Raw genomic sequence first — 17,789 nt, forward strand, 5'->3', positions numbered from 1 at the left:
TAATACGGTATATACATTGTATATAAAACGACTAATAGATCCTACTATCATGGCGTCAGGTCAATGTTCATCATACCCCGTATGTTTCTTAAAATTCATTCATATTGAGACAAATTGCTGTGCCAATTTTATTGGTGCACAGGTAGAACCATGTTTTTTTTAATTTTCATTTCCTTTTAATGAAAGAATTAAGGTTTTCCACTGCACGGGGGCCACAAGGGTGATACTAATTTTAATGCTATATTTTCAAAACGAATACGTGCTCCCGGTTGGCTCTATAGCGATTTCACAGAAAAGGTATTGTTAGTGCAATGCAGCGTCGGACTCTAGCTGAGAGCGTAGCCTAAGTCATTCCGGACTCCAAAAGGGCTCTCCATACACAAATGAACAAACACAAAGGAGGGTAGTCTCCTCCGTGACCAGCTTGATTTCGATGGAGCGGAACCAAATTGGCTGCGGAGGAGACGGGTCATTTGGATATGCAAATTAGGTAGTGTCGCTGCCCTGTACAAACTGCCATTGATACAATGAATAATTATAAGCAGAATATAGCAATGCATACATAATGTATAATACAACATACATAGTATGGATTTTTAAGAGTTGTGCGTAGAATATATTAAATTATACATAACAGAATTATTGATCATTGATTGAATGAGTAAACACTATTTTGTAAATTATTCTCTACAAATTATTTCAAATTAAACTTAAGTGTATTTCGACTGTGATAAATGGCAATTGCTGAATAAATTGCAAACAATGAATAATTATAAGCAGAATATAGCAATGCATACATAATATATAATACAACATACATAGTATGGATTTTTAAGAGTTGTGCGTAGAATATATTAAATTATACATTACAGAATTATTGATCATTGATTGAATGAGTAAACACTATTTGGTAAGTTATTCTCTACAAATTATTTCAAATTTTAATTTAAGTTTAAATTTAAGTATAAAAACTCATTAAGTGTATTTCGACTGTGATAAATGGCAATTACTGAATAAATGGCAAATATCACCTCAAACCCCTATAAATTTGATAATAACAGAACATTTGTGCATAAAGTCTGAAATTGTGCGCACACAAAGCTCAAATTCAGCCTCCCTAAATCCGCCATTTTAGGCAAATTCGCTACATTATGACCATCATAATGTAAACTTATGGAAAGCACATTTTCTATCAAACAATCATTTTGCACCCGTGTGGTTTATGCAGATCCCCTTCCAGACGAGTCTTGGAGTTTTGCCAAAAATATATTCCATACTAAATGTCAAGTCGTGTCCATACCACCCAAGAGGTTTCATAGTGCAGTTATTCTGCACAGCAAACATGATTCGACCTTTGCAGTACCTGGTTAGCCCATCCTCCACATTGAATGGTGGACTGTACTTATGCCAAAATACGGCACTTGCCAATCAATCACCCACCTGAAATCCCCTGGCTCGCACCACTGACCAAAGTTATGGACAGATATGGGAGTTGTTTTTGCTGTAATTTGTCACTTACATATCAGGGAGGTACGAACATTAATTTTGCAGATGCCCCACCTACTCAGTTTTTTAGTCTACATGTAATATATACATTATTCTTGATTGACAATAAGTACAAAAAATATCCGTCAAGTGGTTTAGCTTTAATGCCCTTCGGAAGAGACCGGTCCACAAGTGAGTGATAGTCACTAAAAGTTGCATTCGATTTACACAGGGAATTTTGCAGGCTATGCGTGCCCTTTATTACTAAATCACCAAAGTGCAAATATTTTTAAACATCTAAATTAGCTAAAAATTTAGGACATGTTACAAAACTTTATTTTGTAGAATTTCAGAGAGTACAAAACATATTGCCCGGTTATTTGTCACACAGTGACGTTAACTAGGCAAAGCCCTATACCTATAACATACACTGTTTGTAGAGGTCACGCGTCATGGTGAGAACACTGTGTATTGTGTATAGGAAAATGAACAGTAACTGCAGTATGTACCGACCTAACCCAGTCGTAATCTTCCCGGTACCTCGCTAGCCAGTGTCCCCAATTAGGTTAATTTCGGTCTCACAATATCAACGTATATGTAATAAGGAAGTTTCGTAAATCTCTATCATGCCTCCCTCTGTGTTGCTATTCCAATGTAATGTTTTCATATCTGGCAGTTTCTAAAACTTTACGTGAAAACAAAACGCCATTCCATGAAGTTTTTACGTGAAATTTCGTCACTTCGGTGTTACACGTGTATGGTTACTATTGGTATACATTGGTTCGCTTCAATTACGGTAGTGACGTCAATGCTTTATTGCGGTTGCTGCGCCGCAAGTATCCCGACAAACCGAACTTGTACGCGTGCGAGTACGCTCTGCGCAATTAACTTTACGCGTGCGATTCGATAATGTGGCCAGCGAAATACGCACATACGTCACTACCGAAGTTGAGGTGAATCAAATTATAGTTACTTCTGTGGCGTTGGGAGTCTATAGGATTTGACAGGACAATATTGTTTTAATTGATTAACACTGTTTTTCCTTCAAATTTTGGCTGCACTCTGCATCAGCCTTATTATTTGTAACATGTGTTATGGGCACATTTTCTGTATTGTTTTGAAACTAAACTCCTCAACAAAAGTTTGGAAAGTTTTTCCAAGCATCTATATTTCAAATTATTTGTGACATATTCATATCTTGTTGCATAGCAATGGATAGCTACAATAATCTCCTTTACAATGACACCCCATTTGAAACAATAACATTTTTCACGGCTGAGTACATGCCTTGTGAATGTAGTGGGGTCTCAAACAGAATTTGCCAAATTGACCATTATTCTGTGCTCAAACAACGCTAGCCACTAACCTCAATAGCGAGTGGAAAACCGCAGGCAACCACAATAGTCAGTCACCTTCTCCTCATGCTGCTCACCGACTTGGTTACACGTTATTGTGGGCATTTCTTTCTTCAACAATGATTCGTCGCAGGTCAATCAATGTGGTTGTAATGGGCTTCTTTGGCACGTACAGCACGATCAAGCTGGTCCCACAAGTGTTCAATCGGGTTGAGGTCTGGCCCCCGGGTCTGGCCAGATGGTAGGTAATTTTGGCTCTACTCCCATATTCTGTAGGTAGTCGTTGACTATGTGGCTCTGTGGGGCGAGCGTTGTCATCTTGCAGGATTGCATTCGGTCCCAGATTATGAAGATATGGGATTGCAGCTTGCTGCACAGAGTAATGCTCAATTTGGCAAATTCTGTTTGAGACCTCAATACATTCACAAGGCGTGTACTCAGCCGTCAAAAATGTTATTGTTTCAAATGGGGTGTCATTGTAAAGGGAGTATTGTAGCTATCTATTGATATGCAACACGATATGAATATGTCACAAATAAATTGAGATAGAGATGCCTGAAAAATTTTTCCAAACTTTTGTTGAGGAGTTTATATACTGGTAGTGTCGTCTGCCAGTTTCCAGCAATTCCATAGTAGCATAATATTATAGCAACACGTGCAGAAGCTCAATGAACGTCAAAGGTTGCGTGGTGTTGTGATGGCGCAGTACTCTCAATTTCATGCACCCAAAATGTTTCCATGATCCCCTTGCCCTGTTATAGAGAAGAGCAGTAAAAAGAAAGAAAACAGGATAAAAATTTATTAAATTCTCATCAAACATTATTGCTGCAGCACAATGCCTATTCAACGGTTTGAAGAAAAACTTACTAGAAGAGTAACAGGACCACAGGTCTCTGTAAATGATCCAAAGAAATTTTGAACCCAATTGCGGGAAATTTGAAGAGCGCCCTCAAATTGGAGTGTCGCACTTTCTACCATCAGTTTCTTACTATACAGAACAATCACACCCCATTGGTCATTTACATTATCGCCGCCATCCTTAAATCCTAATTTAAGGAGTATTTTGTGATCCTAGCATCCACTTTTTATTACATTTGTAAAGCTTACTCCCAAAATTTCAGTTGATTCCGATTAGTTAGGCATTATTTTGGGCATTAGACTGCTCCATAGGCCACTGTTGTAATTTCGCTCTGGTACACCAGAACGCACTTCAAAGTTTTCCTAAAAGAATTATGTATCCAGAGGCGATCACTAAATGCCCCTTTAAAGGAACAGCTATTGACCCTTTTTCTTCTTTTTTTCAGTTTTCGTATCTGTTTTTGTGTTTCGGGTTAATCGTTTTCTTATCTCTTTGTTGCAGAGAAGCACTGCGACTTCCTAGTACGTGACGGAAGTATTATATTTATGATTCATCAAATTACATCAAATTTTCATGGTTTAAAACCCGGGGGTAGTAAGTCGGTTACTGTGTCTCATCTGAAGTTGAGAGTATACTCAGGTTGCTCTACGAAAAATGCATTACTATCAAAACCACTAATCTATCCAATTATCCCCTGCTGATGCCCTATTATGTAGCTATCAACACGGTTTGAAAAGTGTGCCAACAGATTCCATAATACCATTATTACATATCTTTTGGCTTGTCTACTGTGGTTTATCATTTAGGGTGGGCTTGTCCAGCTGGGAGTTATTTGACCAAAGGGGGTAATTACTAGTAATTGGTCCTGGATAAACATCCCTTTGTCATAGAGCAAGAGGACTGTAACACCATGTTGGATTTTGTAGTGGCAGACTCGAATCAGTGCGTTTACGCGAGTGGGTTGCTAGCGTACGGACGTATCGCCCTTCTACGCGTGTGTATACGCCCCGATTTGAATCTGCCACTACGAAATCCAACATGGCGTTACTCTCACCTTCAGGCGAGACACAGTATAATATAATAAAGTAGCGGTACAGGTACGTATATCTGCATTTAACAGGGTTTGCATGTTAACATTATCTGGGCGTGAGTGTCACTTAAAGGAGTATTTCGTGATCCTAGCATCCTCTTTTATGACATTTTTCAGTACATATCCACGAAAAAAGCATATTCCCAAAATTTCAGTTTATTCCGATTTTGCGTTTGCGAGTTATGCATGATTATGTGTATTACACTGCTCCATAGACAATACGTTGTAATTTCGTTCTGGTGCACCAGAACGAAATTCAAATTTCGCGATATCTTTGCTAAACGAATTAATATGCAAGAAATATTTTGTACATAAACATTATGTAGCCAGAGTATTCCAGTGATATAAAAATCTCAACTTTTTTTTTTTTTTTTTTGGGGGATGAGGCTGTGGATCACGAAATGCCCTTTTAAAAGCCATAAATCATTTAATTATAGGTAAAATATGCGTATTACTTTTCAAATTGGACAAATGAACGTGCGCGCTGACTGAGATGATTTCACAATTGCATTAATTGTAGTCAATTTCTCAAACAACAAGTAAATACATAGTTTTAAATCTTTTTTAGACAAATTTTACACCTCCGTTTATTTTTATAATAATATATTCAATGAAAAATTACAAAAGCAGACAATTCAAGTACTATAAAATTCCACCGCCTTCAAGCAAAATGAATCAATCTACGCATTTGAAAACACTGCACGCAGTACGTTTGTTGTTCATTTCAATCATCGAATTTCTTTCTAACATGTATTTTGCTTTCCCGTTTTGTTTTGTTTGTTTTTTAAACTGACTGCATCGTTTTGTTGAAACTTACTTTAACTTCCACTGTTCCTCTAGATGTAATGAGAAAGTTTCGCCTTGATGACTCAAATTCTTCAAGGTGTGTTTTAGTTACTTTGCTGATGTGAATTTTGAGAGCTGAAATGACATTTGAAAAATTTAATACATAAAATACTTAAAACATTGAAAAGATTCTCTTCAAAAGCACATTTCAAATATTTGCCGTTCCAACTATACTTACTTGCGTAAGATCAGTCACATCAAGAAGTATATTTTACATTTGTGCTATATTCTCTCTTGATCTTGCGTAAGATCAGTCACATCAAGAAGTATATTTTACATTTGTGCTATATTCTCTCTGCAAAACGCGACTATGGAAATTGTCAGAATTATTATTCCAACAAAGACGTCTTAACATACCGTAAAAACTCGATAGTTAGCATAATGTGTTTACTATCAAGCGCTTTTGAAAACATGAAATTATACCATAGTCCGGCGCTTTACCAACTGAGCAAATTCTTCATGGTGTGTTTTAGTTACTTTGCTGATGTGAATTTTGAGAGCTGAAATGACATTTGAAAAATTCAATACATAAAATACTTAAAACATTGAAATGACTCTCTTCAAAAGCACATTTCAAATATTTGTCGTTCCAACTATACTTACTTGCGTAAGACCAGTCACATCAAGAAGTATATTTTACATTTGTGCTATATTCTCTCTTGATCTTGCGTAAGATCAGTCACATCAAGAAGTATATTTTACATGTGTGCTATATTCTCTCTGCAAAACGCGACTATGGAAATTGTCAGAATTATTATTCCAACAAAGACGTCTTAACATACCGTAAAAACTCGATAGTTAGCATAATGTGCTTACTATCAAGCGCTTTGAAAACATGAAATTGTACCATAGTCCGGCGCTTTACCAACTGAGCAAATTCTTCAAGGTGTGTTTTAGTTACTTTGCTGATGTGAATTTTGAGAGCTGAAATGGCATTTGAAAAATTCAATACATAAAATACTTAAAACATTGAAATGACTCTCTTCAAAGCACATTTCAAATATTAGCCATTCCAACTATACTTAATTGTGTAAGATCAGTCACATCAAGAGGTATATATTTTACATTTGTGCTGTATTCTCTCTGCAAAACGTGACTATGGAAATTGCCAGAATTATTATTCCAACAAAGACGTCTTAACATACCGACAGACTTCCTGCTCAGTTCTCTACAGGCTTCAATTGGAACTTCTATAACTTACAAAGCAATCGATTGACTTACACCTCAATATAATGCCACCGACCTTAATGCACATTGTACTTGCAAGCGCAACCTGCGCTCATCAGCTCAGAAAATGTCTTTCTTGAATTGGGCTTTACTTTTAGAAAGCAAATCACATTTTAAGGTATAATTACCTTCACCAGTAGACTCCATTCTAGCTGCAGTATTCACGGTATCACCGAAGAGACAGTAACGAGGCATCTTCATACCAACAACACCAGCTACACAAGAACCTGTACACAAGAGAATAAAGACCGCGACGCGACGTTGTCATTAATATCATCAACGGCAACAAAATCCTCCGTCCTCGCCCTTTACTGTTTCTATTCTTCCCCTCCTCCTTCGCCCTCTATTTTTACCAAAATGTGGGATTTCACGTACCTGTTCTAATTTTCAAAAATTATCCTTGAAAAGGGCACTACCGAAATTTTGATTGCCTTCGTCTAATCATATTATCCGCAAAATACACCTGATGTGGATTATTAATTGTCCATGTCCTTAGATACAATTCATCACGAACATCATTCTCCCAACAACAACAAGAGTATCGGTCATCATAGTCAATCATCTTCATTTTGTCAAACCAATTAATACACCCAAGGATCGGAAACATTTGCTTTCAACACGTATAGTCTGATCAATCTTGATAATTGCCCCTCCTGGCCAGATTCACAGCTTAAAGGAGTATTTCGTGATCCTAGCATCCACTTTTTATGACATTTTTCTGTAGATATCTACGAAAAAAGCCTATTCCCAAAATTTCAGCTGAATCCGATTTTGCGTTTGCGAGTTATGCATGATTATGTGTATTACACTGTCCCATAGACAATACGTTGTAATTTCGTTCTGGTATACCAGAACGTAATTCAAATTTCACGATATCTTGGCTAAACGAATTAATCTGCAAGATATATTTTGTACACAAACATTATGGATATTAGGTATCCAGTAATATAAAAATCTCAACTTTTTTTGGGAAAAGTGGGGGGATGAGGCTGTGGATCACGAAATGCCCTTTTAAGTAATCTCTGGCACATTTTTATGATAAATCAAATGTTCTGCACAGTTAAAAGTGTGCTCGTATGTCAAATGAGAACTGTAAAATTGGTAAGTGGGATGCTTGGGGATTTGTAGTTTGGCATTCTCAACAGCATTCTCACCTCTATTGATAAGGCAAAGATTAAATGTCTGTTTAGTTAGCTTGTCCATACTATACTTTACTGCGCCAATAAAGTATCCTTACACTTGGAAAAATAATCACAATTTCCAAACTGAACAATATTGGGGTAATTTTGTTTTTTTAATAGATGCACTATCTAATTCTGCACATTATGACACCACATTGAATCCAATGTGACTTCAAGAACCAAAGTTACAAGCATTTGATTGGACGAAGGTGCAGTTTTAAAAGTGACAAACTGGCCTATTCAAAACTCCACAGACTAGACATCTGGTTTGAGAGTGGTGAATGGCTAATTTATGCGTTTGGCTTTAATTTAAAACAAAAGGAACAAAAGAAAACTGAAACAAAAGAACTGACAAATAACATGAAAGTTATGAAAAGTACAGAGAAGTAAAAACTGAAATAAAAACTGCTTTAAATAACGCTTCATTGAAGAAACTGTGTTGTCTCTTTGTTGCGTTTGTTGGAATCTTTTTGCGTCTTGTATAGGACAGTTTGTCACTTTTAAAACCGGACCGTCGTCTATTCAATTGCTTGTATCTTTACTTCTTGAGGTCACATTGGGTTCAATGTGGTGTCATAATGTGCAGGATTAGATAGTGCATCTATTAAAAAAACAAATTTACCTCAATATTGGTTAGTTTTGAAATTATGATTATTTTTCCAAGTGTAAGGATATTTTATTGGCGCAGTATATATAGCTGATTATATTGATCACTATAAAAATACTTATAACAATTATCTACCTGTATGAATTCCAATCCTGAGTCGTAATCTTTGATGCGGTTTATGTGGGATTGCAAAATCATGTACCATGTTGAGTAGATCTGATGCCATACATATGATCTGGTAGCAATGATCATCACTGCGCTCTGGTAGGCCAGACACGACCATGTAAGCGTCGCCTATTGTCTCCACTTTATACACGTAGTGGTTCTCGATAACACTATCAAAAGTGCTATATAAAAAGAAAGAAAGACATTACCAAAATCCATCAAAAAGGAGTGCTTTGACATTGGAATTGATACCGTCCTGTGTCAGTGGCGTAGCGTGGGTCCTCATATTGGGGGAAGGGCACCAACCAAGATTGGGAGGCACCAACCATGACTGGGGGGCACCAACCATGATTGGGGGCACCGGGTCTGACTGTGGGGCACAAGCCAATTTTCGGCCATTTTCCTATGGGATTTTTAAAAATTTCAGATTGATTGGGGGGACGTGCCCCCTCCGTGCCTCTATGACGCTACGCCACTGCCTGTGTATAAAGTGACGATATATAACCCGTCCATTAATTAATTTTTATCGTATGGATGGTGAGGGCGACGTTGCTGCATATTCACAGAATACGGACGATTTAATCTGGTATACTTTTCTGAAAAAAATATAAAATAAAACAACCATCAGGGATGGGAGCGGATGCGATATCGCCATTTTTACGTCGCCATTGGATTCACACGTAATCATGAAATCTTCTTCATGAAACTCTAAATGTGGTGTTTGTTGTCAAAGCAAAATTATGTTATTCTAAAACCGCGACAACGAACTCCACGTAATTGCGTCTTGTCGCTTAATCGGGACATATGTATCAAAGGGGTGATCAAAAGAAATGCATGTGTAAGGGACTACTGCAATATTTCTCCCTTTTGTTTGGTCAAGTGGGTTATTGATCACACTACAAGTAAAAGGCTCTACCTAGGCGCTTCATTTAATAAACAGGAATGCACTCGTCAGGCGATGATGACCCTCTCAACGGGGATTATGTCAGGAGCCAAACACAAAGCACAATGAAACACCCTTTTTATTACCCCTCCTTGTCAATCCTTACCACTACGGCCCCACATCATTCCATAAACCATTAAACAACAATACAGGAACTTGCAGCTAAGAAGCGCACACCCTAGATATTCCACAATAGACCTTCGCAGCCAGAATCAGCTCCCGTTTCGTACGGGTTACAATCGTTTACACGAGAGCGTACTAACCATAAAAGCCTGCATATCGCACCATAGAAAAAAACGCCTCATCGATTGAACTAACTTGACTGCTAGGTAGACTGATCCCCAACCTCTCCCTGAAACCTTGAAGTCGAAAGATCAACATTGATTGCTATTTCAACTAGGTTTTATCGGACTATGTGACCGCCTATCCCTAACAAAAGGACGTTCGCATATAAGACGCCATCGAACTTTTGGTTTGTTGTTCAAAACCCAGCATTTACCCTATAACTTACCTATATAGTGCATTTAAAAGTGTGATAACCTCCATGGGTGTACTATCTGCAGAAAGGCAGGTAAATCCAATAATATCGCTGAAATATATAGTAACCGAGTGAAAATATTCTGCCTGAAACGATTCTCCTGCACGGAGTTGATCAGCCACCTTGCGCGGTAGCAGTTGACAGAGTAACTCTTCAGTCCGTTTCTGCTCACTTTTCAATTCTGATTTTTTACTCTGCAGTTTCATGGCATATTTGCCCATAGTGCTCATAAGTCGTTGCATATTATAGTTATTTATCACACCCATTGTTATTGAGATTATAACAATAACAGATACGACCGTAGCCATGATAATTAAATTCAACTTGGCTGATTTTAGATTAGCTTCAGAAGTCAGCTTGGTATGCTGTGCTAAAGCCATTCGCACATTACTAACCGAATTGATGATATATGTGATGTTACCAAACCAGGCTAGAGACAAACCAATCGCATCTTCCACTTAAGTAGATTACAGACATTATCGTTTCGAAAGATACTGTCAGTCAAGCGATTAACAACTGCCTCTGCTGGATCAACCAGGCGAATTTCTGCTTGTAGAGCATCGGCGACGAAGGTGTCGTAAGTGCTAGCTAAAGTAACCAAAGTATGTGACTTAAGTATTACTTCTGCAAACATAGTCGACAAGGTATGATCAAGATAGCAGGATGCGAAACGTGTCCCACCTACTGCTCTTGCTATCCCAAGAAAGTCGACTGATTGGAGCAAACTGTTCTCTGCAACAAGTTCAGGCCACAAATGTCCATTGTGTGATTTGCTGTTCAAAACAGATTCCCTGCTTAAAGCCTGAGTGATGTTAGAGTAAAATCTTATTTCAGTTTCAATGGTAAGATTATTTTTAACATCTACTTTAATTCTGAATTCATGGATGTAATTTAGAAGCTCGTGTTGAGTTTGGAAAGCTTTGTCATTTACTTTTAAACCATCACTTGGCCAAAAGTTGACACCATCAAAGACGTGATCGGTTTCTGATCTTGCGTTGTGTAACAATGAATGAACTTGTTCGTGACTTAAATCATCGGCACTGGATCCTGTGTAAATTGCACTTAAACCTCTTTCTGCCATTAATCGTAATACAATGTTATTCAGTTGGTTACCACTTTCTATGGTTGAAATAGTCTTCTGTTCCGTAGTTAGAATCTCGACGTAATGAACCAATGAAATTATGTTGATAATTAAAATTGTTAACAATGGTACCACAATAACAGCAAGACTTTTGGCAAGACGTCGTTTTGAGCCATTGTCGTCAACTTCTTTGAGCATCTGTTTAAATTCGATCGTTTTGGTCTCGCTTGATGATAAACTTATATTGCCTTGGCTACCAAATGCGCCCTGTACTGTCCCTGGTAGTGAATTCATAGTGTTTACATTTCAAACTGATCGAACTTAAACACTGAGGTTACTGTATTATTATTCAGGCTGATTTATGAAAGTGTTGCCAGGTACCTTACAGAGCTAGAGGGGGCAATGGACAACAAAATTGACAATGACTAAGCGTCACGTTTCCAACGAAGATGGATAGGTCAAACAGTTGTATAATTAACATTGATCGATGTATATAGGCTGATGAAAACAACTTGTCAATTTCAATTACAATGTATTAACTGTCATTTCAGTTGATAACTTCTGGGTATCTTCAAGGTCTTTGATATTATTGTAGTGCCTGGTATCAGAGAAGAACGTCAAACATTATTGTGAGACGTATATTGCGACAATTACATTTTGTAGCACGTGGGATATGGTTATATTAAACGCCAACTACTAATATATATATTTTAGAGCCATACGTTTTCCGTTTTCGAGAGCACACACAGAGCAAAGGAACAACTTCCATCCGGCTACACTCTGCGAGCAACAAAATCAACATTCACCGGGGGTTCGACAGGAGATACTAGAGAGTTTGCGAAATGAAGTTTGAATCCACAAACTTTAACGTCTAGAGGATTATAGAGGATTATGTTTAAATAAAACCACTCTGCCATTAAAGCCACTGGAAGTGGAAGTTAACCCAAGAATCTATAGTGTGCCGTAAATTATAATGAAAATACGCCAATTTAAGAACAATAGTTTTGCATATTTCCTCACAGACTACATAATTACCTCTTATGTATTATCTAGTTAATAGACCAATTATTGCAAATCTAATTTGGTTTGACTAAAAACATGCCACATGTTACTGAAAATTACTGAATGAATTACATTAAAATACATTTTTGGTCCAAACGTCACGCTTGTATAGTTTTGTGTGTGCTCATCACGTACACCAAATCAGTTTGCGAAACGAAGTTTTGTCATTACTTCCACTTCAAGTGGATTAAGTTCCCGTAAAAATGGCCTGGTTATTGGATGTGGACAGGGGAAGGTGCATTGACGGTAGCCAGGGGGGACAGCTCACCCATGATATTTTATGCTTTTAGGCCTTTTCTGCCATATTTTGCCCATTTTTGTAAAAATTTTTTCCTTTGAACCTCCCCACGCCCTCCGACAAAGTCACTGGGGAGGGGGAAACAGGAGTGCGAGTGGGGTATTATAGGAGGGGTCAAGTTTGAGAGAACGAGTACAGATAGAGGGGAGAGGAGGGGGAAATAGGGATAAGGTAGGGGAGGGGAAACAGGAGGGGAAGGGGGAGAGAGATTGAGAAGGAGGGGAAAGAAATAAAGAATAGGTATTTCATTAGGCTAGAGTGGCAAGTTTCCCGTGATTTAAAACACCGAATTCCGCGATTTTCCGTGCGTGGTTTTGAATACTAAATTCCGTGATTTTCCGTGATGTAATTTCAATTCCGTGTTCACATTCGGGGTAAAAAGAAGCTAGGCCCTACTTGTATTATGTTTTTAGTTGTTTTCAAGCCTGATATCTTTGAAGACTGACTTCAATTTCATTATATTAACCTCACATTATTTTTTCTTCATTTTTATTTTTCGCAAGGAAAAAACACGTTTTCCGCGAATTTCCGTGTTTTCCGTTTTTCTTAAATTCCGTGAATTTGTCCGTTTTCCGTGACACGGAAAACTTGCCACTCTACATTAGGCTTTGCGTAGTAAATTGGAATATGAAATTGACAAAGCTGACGAGCCTTTATATTATATAGGCCTATGAATATCGTAAGAATATTAATTGAAACGAATAGCTTGTTTTAAAATGATATGATAAGGAGAGTAGCACTGGGTCCCGACATAATCCTCGTTGAGTGGTACCGCGAGTTCATTCATGTTTATTCAAACGAAGCGCCTGAGATGTTTTTTGTCTTGAAGTGGGACTAATAATAGGGATAACCATCAAATTTTCATGATGCCCCTATTGCTACAAAAGATTGTTTTCTGGATAGAACTCATCAATAGAAGTATTTTGGTGGTTAAATGGTCAAAATCGGTCAAAAACTTTTCGAATTATGAATTTTCAAAGTTTCCCATTCTGACCGGTCATTGGAACAAAATAAAATGACAAGTTCCAAAAATAGCAATTGGGAGCAAAATTGGCATAAGCATATAATTACCTTTATATATTTCTTTATTTTAATATATATGCAAACATGAAACAAGCATATTGTGAAAGTATCAAAGGGGTTTCTTATGAAATGGCACTTTACTAGTCAATGGCATAAATTATTTTTTCAAACCGAGGCATTGAAATCATGCCTTTAGAGAACATTTGCCAAAAATCATCCAAGATGGCCGATATGGCACAAAATCAAAATTGCACTAAGTCCAGGTGAACTTTTTTTTTTTTTTTCACAACCAAAAATTTCAATGTTATTGGGTTTAATATGACCAATTAGTAGGTGCATGCAAAGAAAATCTTAAGTGTCATTGAAGGTCATTGACTCATTCACAACAATAGAGGTTATCCACTTCACTCATCATGCTCATGTGTGACTTCTAACAAAAGGTGCTGGTTCCCGTAGTATTCCTCATTCAAAACAATTCAATGCATGACCTCGGAGTTACCTGCATAACTTTCGCGGGCTATTTTGAAACAGTTATGGTTGCACATTCAGGTACTTCTTTTGAAAGTTCTAAACAAGGTATAGCCAGCAGCAAGTTGTAGATGATATAGGCCTAAATATATAAGAAAACGTTTGGGGTTGAAATCAGGTGAAAAATACATCGAATGAGCACGAAACTTCACATTTATGTTCAGAAAGGTGTCTTCTTAGCATGATTTGAAAGGAGTATGGAAATTCCAAAGGGAAGCTGGTGATTTAATTTGTAACTCGAGATATACTTGTTCAATTTTTTAACCTTTTTACAGAGGGTATGATAGAGGTATTACTGGCAACTCTGCCAAATTACAGCTCAGTAGGCTACATTGTTCACCTGATCTTATTGACATGAATATGTTGTGCCTTTCTTGAGCAGTGCTGAGCTCAGCCACTGGCAATTAAGCGCACTGTGGCGATGGACCAATTTTGACTCGCACTTACAGGAAAATGAAATAAGTTATGTTGCTGTAATTTGCAAGATAGTTACAAAATATTGAAAAATAAAAGAATGAGATCAATTTAGAAATGTCTGTGTAAGCAGTGCACAGTTGAGCTCCCTGCATGTCTATGGGAGTGTTCTAATCAAGTTGATGGTTCATTGGCGGGTTCATTGGTCATTCCTACTAATAACCACTTGACTAAACAAAAGATACATTTTGATGCAGTCGGCTACAAGCTCTACACATGCCCTTCTTTTGAACGCACAATAATACACATGTCCCGAGTTTAAGTGACAAGACGCTGTTGGTGCAGTAACCAATCATACGTTCGCGTTGTAGTAAATTTGAGCAAGAAATCCAATCGATATTTCTGAAGTTGCCGTTCCAGTTAAAGTAAATTTTCAAACTTCATTTCATAAACTCTCTACTATATCACCAAAACTTTTAGCGCAGCTCTGGAAGTCATCATACAAAACCTTGACTGGGAAAAGAAAGGATCAACATCAATGGGGAGATCGAGAGGATAAGCTACCTGAGATTTGCAAAATAATGATATTATAATCTTTGCAGAAAACCCTGATGATCTGGAGTCTATGCTGCAAGCCCTCAATAATGAAAGTAACTAAGTGGGGCTGAAGATCAACATGAGCAAGACCAAAAAAGAAGATTAACAGATTTGTCATCAAGAAGCAAATCTACATTCACCAAACAGCACTGGAAGAAGTAGAAGAATATGACTTGGGTCAAGTTGTCAAAATGAGCTACAACCAGTTTGACAAAGTTAGAAGACGAGTAAGAGCTGGATGGGGTGCTTTTGGAAACTTGAATGACGTGATGTAGAGTAATATGCCAGTATGTCTTTAAACGAAAGTCTACAACCAGTGTGTCCTCCTAGCCATGACATATAGCTCAGAAACTTAGGCCATGACTCAGAGAATGGAGCAGAAGTTGAGAGTGGCTAAACACAGTATAGAAAGGAGCATGCTAGGGATTACAAGAAGAGACAGAAAAACAAATGAGTGGATCAGAAGTATGACACAAGTCACCGAGCATAAGGCACTGGAGCACAAATTGGCTGCGCTCTAGTAGGGCCGCCCGGTCGCGTGTTTATTTTATGCAACCATAATGGACCGCATATGCTAACTCTAACCCTAACCTAACCATGACCATAACCCTATCCGTAACCCTAAACCCTAAACCTAACCTAAAGGGTTGGTGGCATTGTGGCCCAATATGGTAGCAAAAATAAATTAAGCACCCCGCTCTGGCTACATGCTCTACATGCGCTCAGCTTACCTGTACAAGGAGTTCAATAAATCCACTACTTCCATTGGAGTGCTCTCTGCCGAAAGTTCCGTAAACCCAACGATGTCGCTAAAATATATAGTAACACAATCAAAATACTCGGCTTCTACCCTCTTGTTTAGACGAAGTTGATCTGCTACAGCTTTAGGGAGAAGTTGATAAAGTAGTTGGTCGGTACGTTTCTTTTCTCTTCTCAGTTCTAGTGTTTTGCCCTCTAACGTTTTCGCATACATACCGATTGTGGACAAAAGTTTATGGATTTGACGCGCGTTTACGATACCCAAAGCCAGACAGACTAACACGATAACTCCAACTACGGTACCCAAAATAGCCACTTTCGTTTCCGCCAAATTGTAATTGTTTTCTGACCTTTGTTTGGTGTGTTCCGATAGCGAGTTCCGTACATTACTGACGGCAAGTATAATCGCGGTAACATTACCATACCAATAAAGTGATAATTCTGTAGCAAGTTCTACTCCATACACCTCACAGACATCATTATTCTCAAATATGCTTTCTGTCATGTCAGCAACAACTTCTATTGCTGTTTCAATGTTTTTAAATTCACTCTCTAGGCCTTCTGCAACAAAGTTGTGATAGGTTTGAGCAATATTCATCAGAAGGTCCTCCTTCACATAAGCTTCTTTGAACATAGATGAGAGTGTGGAGTGAAGGTAACAACCAGCGAAACGTGTTCCACCAATGGCTCTTGTAATTCCGAGGTAGTCTGCCGATTGCAGTAGGCTCTCTTGTGCAACAATTCCAGGCCATAGGTTGCCGTCGTGGGATCTGCTTTTGTAAATCGCTTCCTTCATAAATTCTTGTGTGATATATGTGTAAAAATTAACATCTTCTTCGATAGTGACATTAATGCGTTTATCAATAACATCTCGAAATTTATGAATACGATTATGTAAACCTGCTTTTGTTTGAAAATGTCCTGCACTTGTTCTTAGGCCATCTGAAGGCCAGACGATGAGGTTCTCCAGAGCCTCGTCTGTAAGAGATCGTGTGTGCCTTAGTTGTATGTACACTTCCTCTGTTGTCGCTTCATCAGAACCGAGGTAAATGGCACTTAAGCCCCTTTCCGCCATTAAACGAAGTACGACTCGATTGAACTGATTGCTAGATTGTATCGCTGAAATAGTTTGGCTTTCTGTTCTCAATATTTCAATATTTTCAGCTAAAGATACAATACAGATGGCGATAAGAGTTATCAATGGTATAATGATCACAATAATAGTTTTTGCAAGACGTTCTTGAGTTCCTTTAGTGTCAACTTTTTTAAGCATTTCTCTGACTTCTCTGCCATGTTCAAAACTAAGAACACTTATGTTCCCTTGGCTTCCGAAATTGTTTATGACAAGCGATCGTTTTCTGTTAGTGGGTAAGTGATTATTAGCAGATGGTAAGTCGTGAGCGGGTGGTGCTATAGATAAATCTCCGTTGATGGTATGGGTAGTAGTCCTGATAGTAGGGGTAGTGGTACTTATGGTAGGAGTAGTAGTACTGGTGGAAGGGATTGTAGATGCCATGATGGGTACCAAAAATCACACAGAACTTCACATGACTTGATTTGTAATGGAGGTAACTACACGAAGAACTAGTTGCTACTATATGCACCTGCCGTACTGCTGGGCATACTGCTGTTGAAGTCCATTTATTTAGAGGCGATGCAGAAATACGTGGGAAGGACACTCGTGGTTCAAGGTTGCTTCAACTCAATATCAATTCAGTTTTCAGGGATAAA

At 38.0% G+C, this 17,789-nt stretch overlaps 1 protein-coding gene across 1 annotated transcript; it reads right to left on the bottom strand.

Moving 5' to 3' along the window:
• Positions 1-3,505: 3,505 nt before the first annotated feature.
• On the bottom strand, positions 3,506-17,574 carry LOC140172660 (uncharacterized). Its single transcript, XM_072195792.1, has 5 exons — positions 16,031-17,574; positions 8,786-8,997; positions 6,991-7,089; positions 5,607-5,710; positions 3,506-3,592 (listed from the first exon to the last, which is right to left on the bottom strand). The coding sequence occupies exons 1-5, from the start codon at positions 17,572-17,574 to the stop codon at positions 3,506-3,508; spliced, it is 2,046 nt and encodes a 681-aa protein (XP_072051893.1).
• Positions 17,575-17,789: the final 215 nt, after the last annotated feature.

The sequence above is a fragment of the Amphiura filiformis genome, chromosome 16 (genome assembly GCF_039555335.1).
Source record: "Amphiura filiformis chromosome 16, Afil_fr2py, whole genome shotgun sequence".
In the NCBI taxonomy this organism is placed as follows: domain Eukaryota; kingdom Metazoa; phylum Echinodermata; class Ophiuroidea; order Amphilepidida; family Amphiuridae; genus Amphiura; species Amphiura filiformis.

What these genes read in the sequence shown, in the direction of transcription:
- LOC140172660 (XM_072195792.1), bottom strand. Translation starts at nt 17,574, where the DNA reads ATGGCATCTACAATCCCTTCCACCAGTACTACTACTCCTACCATAAGT. An exon ending in TTATTGAACTCCTTGTACAG is followed by an intron (nt 8,998 to 16,030) that starts GTAAGCTGAGCG and finishes CTTTTTATATAG; the next exon opens with CACTTTTGATAGTGTTATCG. An exon ending in AATGGAGTCTACTGGTGAAG is followed by an intron (nt 5,711 to 6,990) that starts GTAATTATACCT and finishes ATGTCATTTCAG; the next exon opens with CTCTCAAAATTCACATCAGC.